General features: G+C 38.8%; 1 protein-coding gene across 1 annotated transcript; it reads right to left on the bottom strand.

Annotated features, from left to right (window-relative positions):
- Positions 1–250: 250 nt before the first annotated feature.
- Positions 251–1,114, bottom strand: olig3 (oligodendrocyte transcription factor 3). The gene has a single exon (XM_041790266.1). It carries the CDS (start codon positions 1,112–1,114, stop codon positions 251–253), a length of 864 nt encoding a protein of 287 aa, XP_041646200.1.
- Between the last annotated feature and the right edge of the window lie 23,910 nt (positions 1,115–25,024).

Raw genomic sequence — 25,024 nt, forward strand, 5'->3', positions numbered from 1 at the left:
TGCTTTCACATCATGGGATTAAAACTCAGACACACACAGGAGGCTTGTGTCAGCTTGTTGCATGACACACAACTTTGACTTCTCATCAGCAGTCTTTAGAGTCCTTGTTACAAGGAGGAAATAACACTTTTTTCTCATACGTGGAACAAGAAAACAGACAGAACAACAGCATGCACAGGTGAGGCCGGGTCCACCCTCATGCCCTGAATTCTCTATTTACAATCTCAGTCTCTCTGCGTGTCTGTGGGCATCATTTCAGCACTTCCTTTTCCCCTGTGAGTCTCGTTAGGCCGGTGGAGGTGATGGGGATGTGTGGAGGCGGGGGAACCTGACAGATGGTGCAGGGACACGGCAGACCGGCCCAGTGCTGGAAACCGGAGCCCAGCTGCAGGGCCGGGGGTGCAGCCGGGGAGCCCTTCATCAGGGAGTGTGGAGCCCGGATCGACGTGAGTCCCGGCAGTGCGCTCGAAAGTGTGGAGGAGGTGGAGGAGGTTAATGCGCTGCCGAGGAGAGGGTGCACCTGGTGCGCAGCGGCGGCGGCAGCAGCGGCGGCTGCAGCAGCGGCGGGGCCCCCGGAGTGTCCACCGGGGCCAGCGGAGGCGTGCGTAACGGTGCCGCAGTGGAAAGCGGAGTGCTGCCCGCCGTAAATCTCTCCCACCAGCCGTTTCATCTCGTCCAATGAGCTTGTGAGCATCAGGATGTAGTTCCTGGCGAGAAGCAGAGTCGCGATCTTTGACAACTTTCGCACCGAGGGCCCGTGCGCGTAGGGCATCACTTCGCGCAGGCCGTCCATGGCCAGGTTGAGGTCGTGCATGCGTTTTCTCTCCCGGCCGTTAATCTTGAGCCGAAGCTGGTACATTTCCTCCTCAGTGACCTGTTTCTTCAGTTTGTACTTGTTGCTGCTCTCCACGGAGGAAGACTTGGGGTCTCCGGAACGCAGGAGGTGCTCTGCGCCGGTCATCTTCTGGCGCTCGCCGCTCTGCGTGGAGGAGGACACGGAGGAGCCGACGTGGTGGTGGTGACTGTGGTGGTTGTTGAGCGGGTGGTGGTGGAAAGACATGCCGTCCATGTCCGGGGAGGAGGCTCTGCTGCTCGGGCTGGAGTCTGAATTCATTTTATGGGTTCGCTTCCGAGGTTGTTGGGTAGGAGGTCGCTGCTGGTTTCCTCCCTCTCACTCTCTCTCTCACTTCCTCTCTTCCACTCTCTCTCTTTTTGTTGTCACTCTGGTCACCTGATGTTTTCTGGTTGCCTCCTGTCCCACGCTTCTGTCCTTCTCATCACACCTCTGACCACTCTGCCTCTGACTTTCTCTCTGATTCTGTGTCTCTGCGGTGAGGAGGACACTGATGCTGGTATTTATACGCACGGCCAGACAAAAGCGGCTTTCCTATTCACAACGCCTCGTTAGGAGGATGACGTGCCCGTTAGAAAAGGGGGCGGTGTGCTTTGACTGTCCCAGTGACCACGGTGCGCAACCATTCACTGCCATTGTCAGGACACTGTTGGGGGGCACAGTGCGCCTCTCTCCTCTTTTCTTTCCTTCTCTCTCCTCTCCTCGTGGAGCAGAAAGTTGGACGAACTGGTCAGTTTTTATTTTAATTATTTCGAGCTGTACAATGGAATTTCAGATGTAGTTCATTTTTCAAAATACCACCAAACATTTAGGCATTTTTCGCCTAACTGTAACATGGAGGAAGAATGACTTTTATTTAAACACGTTCTGAGTTCAAAGATATAAAACTGTCTGCTCGACTCACCAAGAAGAAAAAATATCCTGCTGTGTTCGTATAAAAACTTCATTTTCTCGTCACTAAGCGTTGAACATTTTCTACGGACTGACACATTTTACAGCGGGCTCGCGCGTTGCCTGAGGGGATGAGGAGGAACGAGAGAGGGGAAACTGCTCTTCGTTCTGCGGCCGCAGGATGATCGGCCGCCGGGGGGTGGGCAGAGATATCATCCCGCTCTGACACCCGGAGCTCTGCTGACCATATGGCAGCATGTGGGCGTCACTGTGGACCTCCAGAAACCTCCTCAGCGATTCTACACTCACTGGAGAACCATTTTTATTCTCCTGTTCTTTTCTGTCATTATAAGTTGACGACAAGTCTTATTTATTTACTTCACTGTTGAATTTATTTAGCATTATATTCGTTAGCTATTGAGCTACAGTCAATGTAAGTATCAAGAAATTAGCAAACTAGCAAGGCAGATACACAAAACCACAGGCCTCGGTGCAAAATATTCAGTTCACAGTTTGGCCTATAAGAAAGTCTTCAAGACATAAAAGCCTAAAAGAAAACAGTTTTAGATAAAACTGGACACATTTGTGACTTAAAAATAATAATAAAACCATGTACAGTTACCTTACAAGTCTTCCAACCGTGAGCTAAGAGCTAACTGCTAAACACTGACTGCAACTGGCATGAAAACTTCTGGACCTTTCAAAATAAAAGCAGACATGAGGTAAAAAATAGATTCAGTGATATCAATTTAACTTTCAATTAAATTAATTTTTCATTTTTAAATGGTTAAATTGTTGTAATTTTTAATTGTTTACAATTTTTCCCCTAAAGATTTCCCTCACAAATAAAAAACAAATAGTTGTATGTTGATTGCTTCTTTGTTGAGCTGATTAGCATAGAATATGTGTAACTTTGTAATGTAAATACTAAATAAAATCTGCTAACAATGCAATGATAGCATTAAAATAGCTCTTTAAAATTTAAGTGTCATTTAAAGTGGTTTTAGGGCAAAAAAAATACACACACACAAACAAATCTATTCCTCACTGAACAATATATACCACAGAGAATTAGGGTATGTAGGCCAGAGCAGAGGGTGCTATGCTTGGCACTATACAAGAAAAAACACAGAAAGAAGCAATAGAAAGAAATGCAAAACTGTAGATTTATTTTTTACAAATAAAACTGCTGCAAAATATGTTCCAAAAACACTCAGCTATTTGTGGTTAATCAAGTCCATAACAAATTGTATGAAGAGAATATCAATAATGTTAATTTCTTAAAGAAGTGATCAGAGCGTTCCCGTACAGTGTTGTGTTTAAATATGGAGAGAAAGCATTAAATTGAGTCAGCCTTGTGTATATTGAGCTGTCGAGAGCGCTCTCTCGGGTCTGAAGAGTCTCCTCCAGATCGGTTTTGTCGAGGTGGAGTGGAGGAAATGGACCTCCAACAATAACACATAAAGTGGCTGAAGCACTTTTCCTCTGACCACCACCTCTGCATCCCTCCATCCACCCATCTGTCTGTCCTTCAGTCCATCCCCTCTACACAGCCACACACACACACACACACACACACACACAACACTTCAAACCCTGATAATAAAGTCTGTCTGAAACTCCTCGGTGTGCTGTATGAGATCGCCGTGGTAGAACACTAAAAATGTGTATTCACGGCCTCATTGTTGGCCCAGCAAAAGAGCCCTTCTCATAAAGGTGCTGCCAATGCAAAGAGAAAGCGCTGCTCGGCTTTGCTCTCTCTTGGTGGCATTTGAAAGTGTAAAGCTTTGAATACCAATTGCTTGAACTGGACATATGTGAATCCGCTGTAAGCCTACTAATCCTGTCCCCGAGTGTTTCTTTGTGTGCATGGGGCAGCCTCGCACACCCAAGAGAAAGTGTTCCTAATCCGGCCAATGTGGAGAAATGTGTGAATGAGAGGGACAGAGGAGAGCGTGGGTGTGCGTCAGGTATCATTTTGTGGAGGAACACATGCTGTTGAATGAGTTTCTTTTGCTTTATTTATGTATTTTTGGGGGTTGTATTTGAGTATGTGTGCCCATCTGAGGCCCCTTGCTCCACACCACCAGGACACTGGTCTAAATGGAGGCAGTTATTCACTGTTTCACACACTACTGTCGCAGCAGGTTGCCCCTAATGTGCTCTTTTCACTGCATAAGCTCCTCGCTCTCCTTTTATTCCCCTGTTCATGTCTCTCTTTTTTTTAATCTCTACTCGTCTAACACTTTCCCTCGCTGTCTCCACTCCCTCTTCTCCATCACTACCAACTCTGCTTGCTCTCTCTCTTGCTAACCTCTCTCTTTTTATCCCTTTGCTAAGTGGCTCTCTGCCCTCACATCAGTTTCTAGGCAGTAAAAGGACAATTGGTCTCGCTATAAAAGTCACTCGGTCATGTTGACCCTAATTTGGATGAAAACTGAATAAACTTTCATTCAAAGAAAACCACTCAAGGGAACGCATTGTCTTGACTTTAATATTATACAAGTACTTTAATATTTATTTCCCTCTTTAAGCCATTTGTGTCATAATTAGCTCATGAACCTTAATTGCTGTTTTTGGGGGGCACAGTGAAATTTCACCATCAGACTTTATGCAATTAAATTGCTAGTCTAATCGTTTTTGAGTTGCTTGTCAACATACGTAGCTCACAGCAGGACGTTGTCCCTGTTGGATTTGGGGGTGCAGTTAGTCTCAAGAGGCACAACACACCATGATGTAAAAAAGGACCTGCCAAGACAAAGGATAAGCCAGAGTTTAACTTAATTATGACATTTTTACATCTATCAGTGCTACAGTATTGCACATATTCACAGTAGCAGTGAAAGAGCTGAGAAGGAAACACAATGCAGTAGTTAACACCACACCAATGGCAGAAAACTTCCTCACCTCAATGTACCTGCTCCTGGTGAGCTTTTCTGTGTATTATCTGATGCATTCAAACTGTGGCTTGCTGGATGTCACACAGAAATTTTTTTTAATTTTAGTATACCTCTAGTATTTGATTTTAACACTCAAAGTGTTACTTCCAGACACATTAAAGCAGTGATTCTCAACTGGTGGGCTGGTATCCAAAAGTGGGTCACAAAGGTGTGCCTGGAAAATAATTTGTGCCATAAAATGTATGGAGCTCTTTAAAACATGCTTTTTTTGTTTGTCTCTTAAATGTTTTCACGTTATAACACAGTCTGAAGTCTTGACCAATTGAGAACCACTGCATTACATCCAACTTTAATATATTATATCCTTCTCAACAGAGGTTTAAATTTGAAGCATTTACTGTAGTACTAATAAGGTCAACTTTAGATCTTCCTTAATTTACCTTGCAAACAAGGTTACCTGCTCAATGTTGAACAAGCTAAATGCAGTGAGCTAAGCTACTAGTTACCTTAGAAAAATCTGCTTCACTACACTAAAGCTACACCCTGCAGAAATGTAGCAAGCTAAGCTACACCATCAAAAGTAGATATGCTACTTTTAAGCTATTTTCAATTACTATTAATATGATTATTATTAATTACATTATTATTAACTTTTTTTGTCAATGCTTATTCTCTGTGTTTAGTTGGGCTGTTCTGTAGAAGCTTATAAGACTTGGTGAAAGTAAATTAGAACAAAGTAATACAGTAAATGTTTGAGGCACAAATTATTTACTTTAATATTGTCCTTTTTTCTACTGCCTCTTCTGCCTCACTACATCTGATTAGGCAACTTAACTTTTCATATTTACACTAGTAAAATATAACAAGTATTTCAATAAAGTGTTTTTTAAAGCTGCGTGGGGTAATTTACCAACTACCCAGCAGTTTAAAAATAATCAAAGTTGACCCTGACTTAATATATTTTAATGCTAAAGAGCTGACAATGTGTAGTCTCTGCATCAGTCATTTTAACAAATGTTTTATTCAGTTTTAAGCCATTTCTTGTAATGGAAAAGTTTGATATGTATTTCCATACAGGGGTGCAATATCAATATGTTGCAATATATTGCAATATTATGAGCAAGGTGATAAATTGCAATATTGTTATACAGATATAAGAATGTTATGTTTTCATAAAAAATGATTTATGCATATATATATATATATATATATATATATATATATATATATATATATATATATATATATATATATATATATATATATATATATACATACAGTACTGTGCAGAAGTTTAAGGCATGTACAGCATTTGACATGTGCTGCTCAGCAGCCAAGGTTAAGCTTAACAGCATTTCTTTTGTCTAGGCCTTTGCACCCCTGGTAAAACACCCAGCAACCACCAACAGTTTTCAGGTGCTTAGAACATACACATGACAACCAGGGGGTTGTGGCAACCCTCCTACCCATCCTAACAGTACCCTTGGCTATGTTTAAGCGCCACATCAATCAACTCCACCCTAAAGCTGTGGTTTTTGTTTCGTTTTCATCATATATATATATATATATATATATATATATATATATATATATATATATACAGTGCTTAACAAATTTATTAGACCACCTGTCATATTTGTATCAAAGACCATCCAGCATCATGAAGTTCTTTAATGCGGACTCTTTCATTTTCAGTGAGCTCTCCACGTTTTACCATTTTGAACAGGAATGAGGAATTTCAAACTGAATTCACCCAAATTTGAGCTGGCTCACTGGGCTTCTCTTAAAAGTCAGAAATGAATCAAGCATAACATTAAACCACTAAAACTCATTTTTCTCTTCAGGAATGCAAGTAAATATAATTTGGCATATTACTCAAGAAATATTAATGTGCCTGACTATTTTTTCAGCTTTTTTTGCAAATTAGTCAAATTGAAAATTCATGGATAACAATAACAATTCTATTTTAGCATAAAAATATCATTTTGGTTAAAGAGCTTCTACATATTGGTGTATTAACCATTGCAGAAACATAAAAAATGATTGTGGTAATTACCAATGCTGTTAATTTAGGGCAGCTGTGGCATAAACCCTACTTTGGTTAGGGTTGTCTAATAAACTTGTTAAGCATTGTATATATACATACATATAAATAACTATTGTGTCATTTGAAGTTACTATGGAATATATATTACAGAACAGAATTAAGCTATTTAATAAAAAAAATGTACATTCCTGCATCATCTTGCATTTTAAGTATCTTTGTGCAATCTGAAGATGAGGATTTTTACCATTTGCTGTAATTAATTAAAATGTTTTTAGGATTGTTAAAGAGAAAAGGGGGAAAATAAATCAAAAAATAGTAAATGTACTCCAATCTTTTATATCTTACAGTATATCAGCTTGTATGTCTTTATGTAATGACAAGGTGTTTGTGGAGGTCCTTACAATTAGAACAAAGTATTGACTGTGTATTTATAGTAGCACGAGTAAAAATCAGCGGTAGCTTCAACAGGCTTGTTTTACGTTGGCTGTCAGCTGTAATCGCTATGATGTCTAGCTCTTAGATTCGTTGTGTTGTCTAAGTATTTTACTCTGGCGTGACATATCCTGACGACTTGATTCCTATCTAAGTTTGTGCTGTTTTTAATGTTTTGGAAGCCAAAGTAAGTCCACATATCCGCTATTAATGCAGCAGAAGCCGTTCTGCTGAGTAAGTACGAGCAACTTACTCGTTCAGACCTAAAGTCTCGCATGATCTCTTGTCTAAACAGAGGAGAAGAGTGAAGAGTCAAATGTCTGCTCTCAGTTAGCGGTGGGGGGTGAAATTACACTACAAAACTACCACTCCAAAAGAGTAAATTATTAATCAAGAAAATATTGATACTACATTTTAAAATAATGATAAAGTATTGTGCCATGAAATATCGCAATATTTTAGTGTATCGATGTTTTCTAACACCCCTGTTATATACCGTCATTCTACCAATAATAACCTGTCTTCAGCATTATTAGCCTTATGGCTGGAGTTTAAAGTTGCTTTTAAGACAATATTTTTCCTCTGCATCCTTTTTTGATCGCTGTCATGTTGAATTCAGTCTGTGCTGCTGCCTTTTTCTCTGTTTTACTGTTGATAAAGTTACTACATGTCCTCTAGCTTCAAGAATCATACAGCTCTGATCTCACTTTATCAATACTGAACATGATGGTACATTAGAGTGAGTCAAGTCAAGTCCTTGCCACACATCTACCTGTCATCTGTGCCAAAGGGTTCCAGGTAATAGATCGATCCCATGTAGTGACTTTTGGGGTTCCAGTTCCTCAAGAAAGAATGGACATGATGTGTCTAACCCTCAGTAACAGATGAACACAGGTTTTAAATTTGGTCATCAAAATGAAAATGCTGAATGTACTCGTGATTGTCAACTTTAGAGGCTTTGTTTTGTTATATCCAGGATTCATCTGTATTCCCTCAAAAATCATGCATGCGGCTGCAGGGACAGAACAATCTTGCATTGAAGATACAACAGTGATGTCATCATCATCATCACGCAGAAGTAAGAAGTGTGTTCTGTAGACATGTCTGTGTCGCAGCTGCCATCTTTTACTCACCATTATTACATTGACTTTAAACTCTGCTACACTCTGCTGCCATCCCGCTTCGTTGGGAGGAAAATGTAGCTTGTTGTATGCTACCGCACTACTTGATCAAAACCTCAGCTACTGCTGACACTAATGCCCAACACTGCAATAAAGATTTATATCTATATGCAAAAATGACACATAATTTGGGCTCACGGCCAAAGAGTTCTCATTCATACAGAGAAAAAAATGTAGTTATCACCCATGGTGCAAATGTGTCTAACATGACAAACTAAAACAATTTACTAAAAACATGAGCAAAGGAATCCCAACAGTGATCACTGTACAGTAGGCAACATCAAAACACATCTGATAAAAATAATCTGTTCAAGGGCATCATGGGAAAACTCTACCTACATATTCAGATTTTAAACACTGGAGTGCTCAGAGTTAAGAAAAATCGACTCTCCACAGAGTTGGATTGATCAACAATGTCAAATAAATCCAACCCTGAAGGATGTGAAACTCAGAATGGAGTTAAAACTACATTTTGAGAGTTAGACTCTAAGATAATTCACACTGAATTACCAAGTCTCCAGTTTTTACTTTGTAGCTTTTTACTATTATTGTATGCAGCTGCCAATATATCTTTTGTAAATATCAGCAGATATTTTCACATCAGCTGATGCCTATATCATTGAAATCCCCACATATCACTAATTCACATCAGGGAAGGGTCTTTTAGCAGCCTTCATTGTTTTTATGCTTTACCTCGATCAAAACTACAACTATTTGTGTTTCGTCTTCACTGACATGTTAAATCACAGTTAACAATCTACAGTGTCTTCATTTTTAGAAAGGATGTATGTCTGAGACATCACAATGGGATCACACTGGTTCTATGTGAGGCCATAGCGACATTAACCCTTTATCACTAAATTATAACTGGTTCCTCCCTGATTATGAAGAGGACAGAATGCCAAAATTTGTTCCTGGTGTCCTGAGATACAGACTCCAAAAGAGTGAAAGTACACACTGATGTTTAAATCTCACAAAAATGCAAATAATCCGTGCATTCAAGGTTTAGAAGCAACCAATGGTTCTTCCTTTTCCCTCCTGCATGGGTGGGCCAGGCCACAGGCCCTCTTTAATGAGCTGAGGGCAGTAAACAGTCAATGGAGGCGACCCTCCAGCTGTAACAGAGGACAGTAGGTTAGAGCCCTTCTCACTTTCACTGTGATTCAAACAATGGACAACTCTGAGCAGAGAGGAGCAGAGTGACAAGGGGTCAAGGTCATAGTCAAGGATGTCAACGTTTACTTTGAAAATGTAACAACTATAAAATACAGAAACATTATCCATTGCATTCAACGTGTTTTGGAAAGGACAGTGAAATACAAAAAGGGGGTTGTTTTAAATACTTTTTTCATTTCCTTTATGTCAGAAATTCCTTTACAGGAGTTTTGTTATCTCAGTGATGTGTCACTGTGCACAGATCTTCACTGTAACAAGGAGTTACAAGTTCAAGTGTCTTGTCCATTATTTCTTTGACTGTACATTTTTTCCAGTTCATGTGTGTTAACCAATAATCTAAGTGCCTCCAAATGAAGTAGAAGCAGCCGAACCACAGTGTAAAAATGCTCTAATACAAGTATAAGTAATGAACTCAAAATGCAATTATATTAGAAAATATATAATTAATGTGACAAAAGTAAATACTGCATTTAATAAAGATATATTGTAAAACTATTGTAAGAATCATGTAGTCTGAGCTGGCCCTTAGCTAATCAGATAGTGTTGTAAGCAGGATATTAGGGGAGAGTTTAAGTGAGGGAGAACAGAGCCAGAGGGGAAGAAACACATGCAGAGGAGCCAAAGTGGCAGACTTTTAAATTAATTAATCTTGTTGGTGATCTGCCAAACCAAATCAGCACCAATAATCAGCCAAATGCCAAATATTGGGGCAATTAATTGGGAAATGTCAAGTATCAGTGCCAATAATCAGCAAAATCTCAAATATCAGTACCAATAATCAGTAAAATTTCATATATTAGTGCCAATAATCAGCAAAGTGTCAAATATTGGTGCCATTAATCAGCAAAACATAAAATATCTGTGCCAATAATCAGTAAAATGTCAAAAATCAACACCAAAAATCAACAAATTGTCAAATATCAGCGCAGTTACTCTGCAAAATGTCAAATATCTGTGCCAATAATCAGCAAAATGTCAAATATCTGTGCCAATAATCAGTAAAATGTCAAATATCTGTGCCAATAATCAGCAAAATGTCAAATATCTGTGCCAATAATCAGCAAAATGTCAAATATCTGTGCCAATAATCAGCAAAATGTCGAATATCTGTGCCGTTAATTGACAAAATATTAAACATCAGTGCCATTAATTGGCCAGGCTCATTCTTGGTCGACCTCTATATAGCACCAAAGACTAAGTTGTATAATGAATGAAATGTTTACTTTTTCCTTTCATACTTTGAGTATCGGTTCTTTAAACTTGAGATATGCTAGCTTTTTTAAAGCTTATTTAACTTTCATTGGCCTAACGCTGTGTTCTGAAGCTAGCGTACAGTGCTTAACAAATTTATTAGACCACCCTAACCCTAAACAAAGTAAGGTTTATGCCACAGCTGCCCTAAATTACAGCATTGGTAATTACCACCATCATTTTTTATGTTTCTGCAATGGTTAATACTCCAATATGTAGAAGATCTTTAACCCAAATGATATTTTTAATGCTAAAATAGAATTATTATTATTGTTATCCATGAATTTTCAAATTGACTGATTTACAAAAAAACTGAAAAAAATAGTAAAGCACATTAATATTTCTTGATTAATATGTCAAATTATAATTATTTACTTGCATTCCTGAAAAGAAAAATGAGTTTTAGTGGTTGAATAATATACTTGATTAATTTCTGACTTCTCAGAGAAGCCCAGTGAGCCGGCTCAAATTTGGGTGAATTCAGTTTGAAATTCCTCATTCCTGTTCAAAATGGTAAAACATGGAGAGCTCACTGAAAATGAAAGAGTCCGCATTAAAGAACTTCATGATGCTGGATGGTCTTAGAGACAAATATGATAGCTGGTCTAATAAATTTGTTAAGCACTGTACATTGTTAGCTAAAACAGCTACTTTTGACCAAGTAAACATGCTCCGAAAAAGTCATAGTAGTGCAGGAAAGAGATGGCTTATACCATTGGTTCCCAACCTGAAATTGCCCCCTGGGGGCCAGTAGGGGCATGCAGCTTTGTCTTTTTGTCAGTTTATTTACACTTTTAAAGATATATTTATTTTGGCTTTATATGCCTTTATTTCAGAGCATGGGACAGTGGATGGAATCAGAAACATGAATCAGAGAGTGCATGAGAGACATGCAGTAAAGGAGGCCACCTGAGCACCCTATTCACACTTCTGTAAATAAAACCGTAAAACAAATACGTTTCCTCACTCAAAAATTTCAGCCATTGCAGTTAAAAATGGTGCCAATTTTTGACACCTTTTTTAGATACTAGTAGGAGGATGTCACCAGAAAAAGGCTGACTCAGTGCTGTTGAAGCAGTGCCCAGCTCTTGAGGAGTAGGGATGCACCGATCCACTTTTTTTCAGTTGAGATCCGATTCTGATAAATATGTGCCGATACCTATACTGATTCTGATATATACAGTTGAAACCAGAAGTTTACATACACTATATAAAAAGGCACACAAACTTTTTTTTCTCACTATTTAACATTAAATCAGATTAAACTTTTCCTGTTTTTGGTCAATTAGGATTACCAAAATTATTTCTATTTGCTAAATACCAGAATAATGAGAAAAGGATTTTTTAGACAATTTTTATTACTTTCTTCAAAGTCAGAAATTTACATACACGAAGATTACCATGTCTTTAAACAATTTGGGAAAGCCCAGATGATGATGTCATGTCTTTGGAAGCCTCTGATAGGTTTATTGACAACATCTGAGTTAATCAGAGGCACACTGTGGAAGTATTTTAAGGCACACCTGAAACACACTGCTTCTTTGTGTAACATCATGGGAAAATCAAAAGAAATCAGCCAAGATATCAGGAAGAGAATTGTGGACTTGCACAAGTCTGGTTCATCCTTGGGTGCAATTTCCAGATGCCTGAAGGTGCCACGTTCATCTGTTGAAACGATTATACGCAAGTATAAACACCATGGGAATGTCCAGCCATCATACCGCTCAGGAAGGAGACGGGTTCTGTGTCCCAGAGATGAATGTGCTTTGGTCCGAAAAGTGCATCTCAACCCAAGAACAAAAGCAAAAGACCTTGTGAAGATGCTGGCTGAAGCTGATAAGAGTGTGTCATTATCAACAGTCAAACGAGTCCTGTACCGACATGGGCTGAAAGGCCACTCTCCCAGGAAGAAGCCATTACTCCAAAAGAAGCATAAAAAAGCCAGATTACAGTTTGCAAATGCACACAGGGACAAAGACCGTAATTTTTGGAGACATGTTCTGTGGTCTGACGAAACTAAAATTGAACTTTTTGGCCATAATGACCATCGTTACATTTGGAGAAAAAAGGGGGAATCTTGCAAGCCTGAGAACACCATCCCAACTGTGAAACATGGGGGTGGCAGCATCATGTTGTGGGGTTGTTTTGCTGCAGGAGGAACTGGTGCACTTCACAAAATAGATGGCATCATGAGGAAAGAACATTATGTGGAAATACTGAAGCAACATCTCAAGACATCAGCCAGGAAGTTAAAGCTTGGGCACAAATGGGTTTTCCAAATGGACAATGACCCTAAGCATACTGCCGAACTGGTTACAAAGTGGCTTAAGTATAACAAAGTCAATGTTTTGGAGTGGCCATCACAAAGCCCTGATCTCAATCCCATTGGAAATTTATGGGCTGAGCTGAAAAGGCATGTGCGAGCAGGGCGGCCTACAAACTTGGCTCAGTTACACCAGTTCTCCCTGGAGGAATGGGCCAAAATTCCTGCAAACTAATGTGAGAAACTAGTGGAAGCATATCCAAATGGTTTGACCCAAGTCATACAGTTTAAAGGCAATGCTACCAAATACTAATGAAATGCATGTAAACTTCTGAGTCTCAAGAAAATTCTAAAAAAATTGTCTAAAAAATGATCTCTCTCATTATTCTGGCATTTAGTTAATAGAAATAATTTTGGTAATCCTAACTGACCAAAAACAGGAAAAGTTTAATCTGATTCAATGTTAGAGGGTGACAAAAAAAAGTTTATGTGCCTTTTTATATAGTGTATGTAAACTTCTGGTTTCAACTGTGTATGTATATATATATATATATATATGTGTGTGTGTGTGTGTGTGTATATATATATATATATATATATATATATTTTTTTTTTTTTTTTTTTAACAATTATTATTATTGTTGGTATAATGTGTGAGGTTACATGAGGCTGTAGTAAACCACCCAGCTCCTCTTATTAAAAAAAAAAATCCAAAAATGAAAAATGAATTGAATTTAAATTTATTCCAAACAAATTTAATTGAACTACTACTAAAAAATAAATATCAACATTATCCAAAAAACAATGCTAGCCACGCTGTAGAGAGTATTATGATGCTAACGTCACACCCACTCTTCTTTGTGTTCTCTCATCTTTAGACTAGTTTTGACTATTCTAAATAGTCCCATCCCTATTGAGGAGACTGGTAGACTAGTTGAGATAATTTCAGCACTCTCTGTTGACCTGACCAATGGCCTTTACCATGGAAGATCACAACAAGTGAGAAATGTGGACAAACCATATCAAAAGGAAAATATACAACTAAAAGCCCAAGCTCTATGCCCAGTTAAGAACAGATTTTCTCCATAGACTGTGGGAAGAATTGGACAAACCCTGTGTGACGTCAGTCGTCTGCTTACAATAGGAGGACTCAAACTGCTCTTGAAGCCAATCTGTGGAGGCTTCCATATTGAAATTGCGGTCTCAACTGAACTTTGGATCAACCTAACAGCCCGCCCACTAAGCGCGACTTCCTGTCAGCCTGCTAGCTAGCATTCCGGTTGACAGAAACGGAGCCTCTGCCTGCCGAGCTATCTGTCAATCAAATGAGACGCGCCAATCAGCTTTCATCCTAAATATAATCCAAACGATCGTGGTTCAAAAAAATTCACCTCCCGTACAGTGGGAGCACAATAAGACACTAGCTAATGAGACACGTTTGGTGTTTGGAACGAGGCTGTACCAGTTTATTTATAGTTTTAAAACCACCTGTTTAACATGTGTCCAGACGAGACTTCCAGTGTTCCTGCAGCCAGCCTTTAGTGGACACTCGCGGTATAGCAATTTTTTGCTCTTCCACATTGGCTTCATTTTTCAGGGCCGGAGGTTGCTGCTTGATTTTCTTACATTACAAACACTTGTAATACCCTCTGGTGAGAAAAATGTTCATGTGTCCATACTTTTTTGCAGTTGTGTATGGATAGAGTAAACTGGAAGAAGCCTGTATTAGTCTATAATAATCACAACACAAAGTTATTTCAAAAATTAGAGCTCTATTTAAAATATATATTTTAGGAATATCAGAAAGTAAGATGTTAAATGTTTCGGTCCCTTGTCACTTTTATACTAAAATTTAGAAGTGTCAGCGTAGTACTGAACAGGCCTGCAGTACGTGACACCAGATCAACGTGTAACTGTGGATCTATCCTCCTTTCATTTCCCCATCAAAGATGCCATCAAACAAGAGTTTGAAGTTTCACAGAGAGAGATTCACAAAGGTTGGAGCATTCGAACGGCAGATGGAAGACAGGAACACATTGAGATCTGAGAGCGACGACCAGCAAAGCCCAAAGGCTCCTATCAAAAGTAGTTCTGAGATATTTATTTTAATCTTAATTAAAGTTAAATAAATGAAAAGTAAAAATAATGTCCTGCACCTCTCAGAAATGTTCGGATAACTTTTTAAAAGCCACATTTTTCAGTCTTATAAATCCTGGACTAAAGAGAATATCAATAAGATTTCTGTCTTCTCATTCCTGTTCTGTAAAAAGTAAACAAACCTTCAAATTATAGCAAGCCTTTAATTAGGGAGACGATCAAACAATTAAAAGCTCGTTAATTACAGACCTCACAACCATCTCCGCCAACATGAATATTGAGGTCCTAATTAATATTTGTGGGGCTGTTTTGTTCTTGGAAGACATTGTCGTTAATTAGGCAAAAACAAGTCAAATTAACATTTCAGTAATGAAGAAACATACCTTCATGTTCTTATCTCTCTCTGTCTGAACACGCTACGATACAAATTTGGCATCTGAAAGCTTTCTGAAGCATGTTGATGATGAGTTATATCAAACAGAAGCAATAAAAGTTTCTGTTTTGATTTTTTTCATCTCGATGCACAACAGCATGAGATATGATTGTCTTGACAGTGATCATTTATAAAAGAAAATTTTACAGTTGTATGAAAATCAGAATTTACTTTTTTATCTTTGTAAAGCCAACCATGAACGTACAAGTTTTGGAGTCAAGACGGAAGGTCACATTTGACGGCTGAGTTGATATTGTGGCTTCAAACCCCTCTCTTACATACATAATACATGTTATACCATATGGGTGAATAGTAACGAAATCTCCACTAATAAAAGTGATCAAACTGGCATGGAAGCTGCTTTTGCAAAGTGAACACGCAAAAGAGACGTGGCTTTCCAGAGCCATGAGAAATACTGTGGCTAACATCACAGCTACAGCAGGTTGGTAAAGAACAAAATACACTAGGAGCCATTTGGCGGCTTCTGTTAATCTCACTAGAAACTTTGTAACCCTTCAGTCCCAGGACCGGTTATTTACATGAAATACACATCTAAATTCATCTGTAGACTTGCCATTTTATTTTGCAATTTTACTTTCCAGAGGTTTCTGCCTTTTTGCACTGCATTTCGTTCATAAAATTTCTTTTTTTTGGCATCAAAAATTTTTTAAAAGTATTGCCTTCAATGTATAACATCTGTTTGAACAATATTCAATGGATCAGAGGCAGCTATTTGATTAATTAATCAATGAATTTAAAAAAATTTGCAAAAATTTAATCAGCCAATATGTTGGTTATTGGAATTCTTTATCCCTAATATTGGCATTGGCCCCCAAAATCCATATCGGTCAGGCCCTACACTAGAGATGGACCACTATAAAAATCAGGGCCAGTGCCGATACTGAGGATTAAAATATCATTTTAACTAATTACCAGTACCAATGTTTTTTATCCATTACTTCTTTTGGTGCAAGAATCCCACAGTGCCAATATTTTCTCTTATGTTAGATCATGAAAACAGATCAGAGTCCACCAACAGGTCAGTTATTCAGTTATTCTGCCTAATAAAGCAGTGGTTCTTAACTGGTCCAGGCCACAATATCTTTGAGGACAAAAATGCGGCCCAAATTTCACAAAAAAATCATCAATGCATATTTAGTAAATAAAAATGTTGCACTTAAGCTCTTGGAGGAACAGATTTTATGAAAGGAAAAAGACACAGGGCAAAACTGACATGTTTTACACCCCCTTTACCCATTATAACTATTCTCCAGATTTTCCAGAGATCTTGAGAAATTACTCCATTATCTTGCTAAAAGCAGCTTTTTATTGCAAGAAACAAAGAAGATAAACGAGTCTAAATCTTAATTAAAACATTTACATGAACCCATTATCACGATAAATAAAAGGTATGGATGCATGTTCTTTTCCACAATTTTTTCCAGACACACATCCGGACCCAGGAAAAACTTCTCTGTGACCCACATTTGGGTCCCGACTCACCAGTTGAGAACCACTGTAATAAAGAATCTGTTCTCTGAATCAACAGTTAGGTGTTTTAGATGCCAGCATTAAAGTCATATGGCACACATAAACATCCGCTACATGTGACATTGTTTGCTGATGAGTGAGGGCAGAGTGCACCAGCTGATTGTACGCCTGGACGTAACATTAGAACTGACTTAGAGCTAGAAGTTGCAACTGAATAAAAATGATGTCTTTTAACCTTTACACCTAGAATGGAGGAGTCATGGATGTAAATTTCAAACTTATCCTCTCTAATATGAATAGAAAATGCATAGCAATGGCTATGAAATGTATAGGTGTCATACATGTATAATGATAGCCAACCAGCTTGTACAGCTACAGATTTATTAATGAGAAGGCATAAGGATGACAGAGAAAAATGTCCATCAATTGCATCAAAAATGTCCATTGATTGCTCTAACCTTTATAACCTCACCCTGGTCATCAGTCATCCTCCTCCTCATCAGACTCACACATTTACACACACCACCAGCACTTAACTAGCCTGTGGGCCGGCCCATCAGCTTTTGCAACAAGGTTCTCCTTTTAACTGTCCCATTCAGCATGGGACAATCAGGACACCTCCCATCGCCTCCTTTCAGCCTCACCCCCCTCCCCATCACTCCTCCCCATACTGCTCCCTGTGTCACTTTGTGTCCGCCTCGGCCCCTCGCAATGGGTTCACATGACCAGAAAATGAAGTGAGGGTCTCTGCAAGCAGAGAATGAAAGCCAGTATGTTTGTGTGTGTTTGAGAGAAAGAGAGGGAGAAGGAGAGAGATTAACATGTAGGATTTAAGTTGGTGTGATGGGGTGAGAGCGAGTGGGGGGGGGGGGGGATGTTACATGTAGAGAGGAAAGTGGGGATCAGGTCTGGCTTGTGTATGTTTCTGCTTTGTCATGGCTCCCAGATAAGAGTCCATCACACTTCAAACATCATGCATTCACAGTTTAAAACCTGCAGCACAGATCTCTTTTACAATCAAGAGTTATGTGGGACTGCACACTCACACTCTCCATGAGAGGAGCGCCGCGGGCTGCAGGGAGTGAGGCCTGGTTACTGTTAGAGAGATTATCACATCATTAACTGCTAATGAAAAACCAATTCAGACAGCTCTCCTCCTGCGCTCTGTGCTCGCCCACTCAGCCTGAGATTTTCTCAGTCACACAGCCATAAAACATAAGCCATCCATGCTCTTTCATTGTGCAAGTCCAAATATGGTTCTTTTAAAATTAACTAACAAATTGAAAACAGAGAAATAAAAGAAAATCTTCCTTAATGAAAAGGTGTTTGTCCTATAGATGATTTTAGACCTGATTTGAGGATTTTGAAGCACGCACAAATTTCATCTCAGCACCGCTGAAACAACAATCAACAGGCCCTCTATAAATAATGTCATTTTATTTACTCGCTGTTATTTTGAATAAAAGTACTTAAAACAACTGCTATGTCAAACTAATTTGCCTAGTATCATGTCTAAAAACATGGAGCAAGTTTCTGAAGTTGTTATTATAGCATTAACTTATTAAAATGTCTAAAAATGAAAAACTATAGAATAATGCACCAGTTAAAGATATTTGCTCACTGAGGTAGTTTGGCACTCTGATGTGATCGATGAGCTACGTACATAATTGTCATATGCTATATGTGATTAGTGTGTTATTCTTGTGATATCACAGTTGCATTAACACACTGGCCTATTTAGCATATTTTTGTTTTTGATTTCACATATTTTGTATGTATTCATGAGATTAGAAAAGAGCTGCTATAGTTGTTAAAAAGTGCAGCACTTACTCATGAGATGTACTGGAGGCTTCATCACATTTGAATTAGAGCAGAGTAGCATATAGCTTAATTTTGTTCATCAACACTATTTCAGTAAATTTACTCAATTTATCAGTACTGTCATTATTGTAAGCATTTACATTACATTTAGATCTTCATAAAACAGTAAAAGCACACACCAGTAGATGTGTCTGTGCTACTTACCTTAGAGCTATTTAAAAGTTTGGCAAAAAACTGGTTCTTTTCCATATTTAGGGAACAAAGAAATGGTGAGTAAAGTTATATCATCTTTGACTTGTTGTAAGGGGGCATTTTGAGACAAAAATGCCAGGGCAAAATTTTCTTCCCAGTCCAGCCCTGGTTGCAGCCTGATGCTGAAGCCATTCAAGTTAATTTTTTTCTCATTGATCTACACTCAGTACCCCGTCGTGACAAAGTGAAAACAGAATTTTAGAATTTTTTGCAGATTTGTGAAAATGAAAAACTGAAATATCACACTGACGTAAGTATTTAAAACCTTTGTAACAACCCTTCAAATTTAGCTCAGGTGCCTCTCATTTCTCTGGATCATTACTGGGATGTTTCTACACCTTGATTGGCGTCCATCTGTAGTAAATTAGATTGATTGGACATGATTTGGAAAGGCACACCCCTCTCTAGAAGGCCTCATAGGTGAAAATGCAAATCAGCACCAAAAACCTAGCATGAAGTCAAAGCAACTGCCTGCAGAGCTCAAAGACACAAATGTTGGAAGGCAAAGATCTGGAGAAGGCTTCAAAAATACTGCTGCACCGAAGGATCCCAAGGGCACAGTGGCCTCCAAAATTCTCCAATGGAAGAACCAGGACTCTTCTACAAGCTGGTCACCTGGTCAAACGAGCCATGGGCCTTGTGAACCATCACATCCCTATAGTATTTAAGGTTAAAATCATATATTTATCAAAAGCTCTTGGACTCTGTCAGAATTTCACAAATACATGGTAATGTTTCAAAGCCAAGATGTTGACAACATTTTGGTGCAGTTCAGAAAGTGTGCTGTAATTTGCCTGAATTGTTTGAGAATTCAAAATGAGAAAGTCACTGATATCTTATTACATAAGTTCAAAAATCTGAGATGCTGAAGTGGTGATATAAAATGCAAAAGCTTTGGAATAAAGAGACTTTATGAGAGCAGACACAACTCTATCTATACCACTTATCCAATTCAGGTTTACAGGGGGCTGGAGCCAATCCCAGCTGTCAGTGAAGCGGGGTACACACTGGACTGATCCCCAGTTAGTCACAGAGCTGGCATGTAGAGACAAACAATCAGCCACGCTCGCACCTACAGGCAATTTAGATACACCGATTAACCTGATGAGCATGGCTGTGGTCTGCAGGAGGAAGCTGGAGTACTCAGAAAGAACCCACGCATGAAGGCAAAGAACATTCAAACTCTACACAGAAGGCCCTGTCTGATGGGGATTTGAACATGGAACCCCACTGTGCAGCCTCGACACAACTTCATGTGTTTTAATATAATTTCAAATGTGGTCTTGGATTTCCTTTTTTATGGTGAAGTCTTGAACTCTCTTGAATATATTCCCCATTGGCTGGCCTTGTGCCTGTAATCAAGGCTCTTTAATGAATCATCAGCAGGCCTTGTAGTGCACAGAGAACAGCAGCTACTGTTAGCTCAGATTGTACATCTCCGCTTCTTGTCAAAGTTTAAATCAGACCTTCTTTTGTCGAGCTGGAGAAATGAAATGTTGATGAAATGATCATCTGCATATTTTAATGCAATGAGAGAAGTTTATGGCACGAGAGTGATCAAGGCATAGAGAGTGAAGACACAACTTCATCAAACACATCATCTGTCCCGTGACTCTTTGCCTGGCGACATCAGTTTACAGCAGTGTAATATTTATGCGTCTGCCATGCATACTTTTTCTGTACGTGTTTGAAGGCACGTGTGGCATGTGTATGTGGGTTTTGACTGCGCGCAGCAATAATAAAAACCCCACCAGCACAGGCCACATTTTTCAAGTTTGTTTGACGCATTTAAAATGCTAATAACCAGTTTATTATGTGCTACATCAAATGCAAATGCTCTGTTTTACTGCCGTGAAGTTAGGCCGACGTTAGCATTTGCATATCTTATGTCTGTCTTCTTAGCATGCATGGAGGAACTGGATAGCGGGCAGACTCCCAATAAATAACATTAACAGGCACATTAGATAAACAAGCTCCAATGATGCTGCTATTAGGGACTGCAGAGCGATTGCCAGCTTAAATGTAGGTGTTCGACACAGCAGCATATGGTGTGCAAATTCCCCCAAATCAACCTAATGCCAGCGTTATCTGGTAATGTCAGGGAGAGCAGACGGATTGAAAAAACATTGCTTTAACGGCAGACGCTTTACGATGTCGAGAAAATGCTGCGGAGGAATTTGCCTCTTTAAGACCAACTGGCGGCTCAGGCTCCTTGTGTGTATAAATGTGTGGCTGGGTGTGTATGTGTGTGTGTGTGAATGAGAGAAACAGCAGTTAAGACTATCATTCAAACTCTAATTGTAAAGTAGAAACTTTGTTTAGTTTAATGTTTGGTTCACTTTAAGTCTTAATCACCTTCAGGCTCCATCCAGAAAGCCACAAAGATGTGAAGTAAACATTCCATAAAGAAAATAATATATTCTCATAAAAGCATCTCTGAATATCACAGCAGCTATTCATTACAGATATGAGATGGGGCACAGTGACACTTTGAAGCGGTCTGTTTTGTCACTTCTTTTCAGTGACGGTTTGATGAGGTATGTTGACAGGTGTGTTTTGATGATGTGCACTAAGAAAGTTTGTTAGAGGACTACTGGTATACATCAGAAAGTTTGCTTAAAAATATCATAAATGTAGCATAGCCGTCATGTCTTTTGGTGCCAGTCCCTTATTTGAGAGGGATAAAAGTTACATTCAGAGTAGCACAGCTTTAGTGACTAAATAAGCATGACCTCCTCAAAAATGATGCAGACTGCAAGCCATGTGACTGATCCACTGATTAGCACCAGGGTATTATCAGTCTCTCTACAGGCACACTGGGCCTCATTTATGAAGCACTTGTGTAACAGAAAATGGTGTGCAGTCATTTCTATGCATGGATCAGCATTTCTCAATCTAGATGTGAGCAGAGAAAATGCTGAAGTCCCACACTAGGTTTTAGCTTATGTTTTCAACTCAGTGCAGACCTGATGGGCAGTGTCAGATTAGATATGGCATCTAAAATTGATTTAACATTACTTTCAACTTCTACCGATCCCTGTAGGCCGTATTTCTTTTTAAATGATGTTGGGCAGTGCCAGCTTTCAGGTGTTTTATTCATTGTGTGTTATTTTTATTAAATGAGTGTTTTCTTGATCAATTTGCATCAAAGTTTAGAGGGCCTGCACCCAGTCGTCACTTTGGTAAATATCATATGAAACTGATGCAGAAAAAATGAGTAGCTATAAAAAAAAGCACTCAAGAGGAAATTGAGTCAACTTTTAGCTTCTGTAAGGAAATGAAGCTTAACAAATGTTAAAGCTGGAAGACTATTTCCTTTCCATTCAATCTTTCACTTATTCACAAGTCTCTGTTTTCCTGCTCTGGTAATAAGCTGGTATGGGCATTTACTCACTTAAGTTCTAAACCAGTCCTTTTCTGGCACAGCCTCACAGTCCAATGACCCTACTGCTGTCATATTTCAAAATCTGTTCTTCTATCCTTCACAGTCAGTCCGTTGTTTCACTGCGACTGCTGCAACCCTCCTCCACCCCAGCCACCTCCATTATATCTCATTTGTACTCAGGTTTGAGTACCCCGTTCCACTGATGTGATAATGCAAAATCAAGTCAAACATTCAAAAAAATGGTGACGAATTGTGAGTCAGTAGAGATTTATCGATATTTATGAAGTACTCATTTGCACAGAAGCCCTAAAGGGCCGAGTATTCACATATATTATTACCTCCGCCAAGGACGTTGTATGATCGGGTGGGTTCGTTCGTCTGTTCGTTTGTCTGTTAGCAACATAACTCAAAAAGTTGTGGACGGATTTTGATGAAATTTTCAGGAAATGTCAGAAATGGCATAAGGAAGAACTGATTAGATTTTGGGAGTGATCTGGATCACCATCTGGAACCAGGAATTTTTAAAGGATTCTGTACTATTGGGAGATAGGGCTAATGGCGGAGGTCTGCACTGTTACCACTTTACACCAGGAGATGGCAGACATGAGTAACTCTGACCCCAGCAGCAGGTTTGGGTGTGTTTCTATTCAAAGTTTTGAAGTTTATAGAGTTTGAAAGACTCACATCCGGTCAAGGAGACGAGTCGAAGCGCAACAGAGAGAAAGACAGCGAATTGTAGCGAGAATTCTCACAATGCTAGGAGGAATAGAGGAATATTCACCCTCTGCCATGACTTCCAGTCATCCAGTGAGACCATGGGTGCATCTGATGGCACCCGTAGCGAAGCCAATGCTTTGCTTTACTGTGTTTCCACCCCACCGGGGAGGGAGTAATCGGCAAATGCCGTGGTAGGGGGCACATGGAGACGGATCCAGGAATTTTTTAAAGGATTCTTCACTATTGGGCTATAGGGCTAATGGCGGAGGTCTGCGCTCTCCAAGTGCTTCTCTAGTTTACTTGGTTTTCCCATGATAACACAAAAATTAAGTCGTTATCACAAGAAAACCAGCATTATCTTGAGAGAATGACAAAAACAAGTCGAGATCAAGAGAAAACGGACAGAAATTGTGCGTTATCACAGGAAAACATAGTAAATAATACATGTGAATATATGGCATTTTAGGGCTTGTGTACATTTGGTATTGAGTACTTTTTAAAAATTACAAATAAATAAGAACTTTAACAAAACATCTGTTAATGCTCCTTTCCCGACTGTTTTCAGTAATTCTCCTCTACCTGTTGTGCTTTCCGTGTCACATGACTATGGAGACCAATCAGATGCAGGAAAAAAGGCACATAGCAGCAGCTGCACTCATGAGCAAGCTCACAGTCAGTCACTTCTTAGTCCTCAAACTGGAGAGAATGGCAATAATTCAACCTTTATTTATACTCGAAAAATACTCAAGGGGTCATCCCTCACTTACAATAATGTCGAGCCAATAACAGAAGTGAATAAAAGAAAACAAAGGATTTATAAACAGAAGAGAGACTGCTAAATAATCAACCTAAACACATACTGAGCAAGAGCAAAACATTTGAATAATTAAGGTACATAAAATACAGTTAAAAATACAAGCAAAAAATGGACTAAACATTTGAAAGAGTACAAAGATTAAAATAGTAAAAATGAATGTTAAGGGTGCATTTAACTGAAACAATTAGAAATAGAACATTCGGGGTTTAAATCAAATTTCTAAAATGCCCAAAAGCTGAAAGTTCAGTAATATAAAGCAAATGCTGTAACTTGTTCTACGAGTCAGGAGCAGAATAAGACAAGGCGGTCTTTCCGAGTCCTAACCTGACTCATGGAAGATGTTAATGCAGCTGGTCTGAGGAGTATGTATAACTGTTAACAAAAATAAGTGCAGCTTTGTGGTGTTACTTCCCACAGAAACACAAAGGCAAGCAAAGCTTCTGTCTTCTAAAGATATTTCATCTCTAAGTTGTAATAGACCAACAAAGGATGACATTAGACCCAGGTTTAACCTGCACTATTTCCTTTCCATCTAAAGATGTAGCAGTTGTGCTAAAGGTATCTCTACAAGTCAATAATACGAGGAGTGAAATAAGTTTTGCATTTGACTTTACCGCAAGTAAAGTTTATTTCAATTTACTTTACTTAGTGAGCATACTTTCTAAATCTGTTGCCCCTCATTTAAAAGAAATTACAGTCTATTGCTGGTCCTGCTATAACTTGAGTGCCTTTTCTTACATTTTAGATTTTTCTTTCAGCATTTCTTCAAAGCAAGTATGAATTAGTACACACGTATCCACTAAATAAAAAACAGCCAGAACATTAGGTACAGCATAGCTTACAAAATAAATCAAAATAAATTTCATATTACTACAGAATGAATCACAAAAAAAAATAAAATAAAATCCAGCTGTTAAATAATTTTTACTTTGAATACCTGTAGCAGAAAGAAATCAGTAAAAAGGAGGCTGACATTAGGAAGATTAATTTAGAAAAAGTTTTCTTTTTAAAAAGTTA

The sequence above is a fragment of the Cheilinus undulatus genome, linkage group 6, assembly GCF_018320785.1.
Source record: "Cheilinus undulatus linkage group 6, ASM1832078v1, whole genome shotgun sequence".
Taxonomy (NCBI): Eukaryota; Metazoa; Chordata; class Actinopteri; order Labriformes; family Labridae; genus Cheilinus; species Cheilinus undulatus.

Bases quoted from the DNA above. Each gene is read 5' to 3' on its own strand.
- olig3 (XM_041790266.1), bottom strand. From the start codon at position 1,114: ATGAATTCAGACTCCAGCCCGAGCAGCAGAGCCTCCTCCCCGGACATG.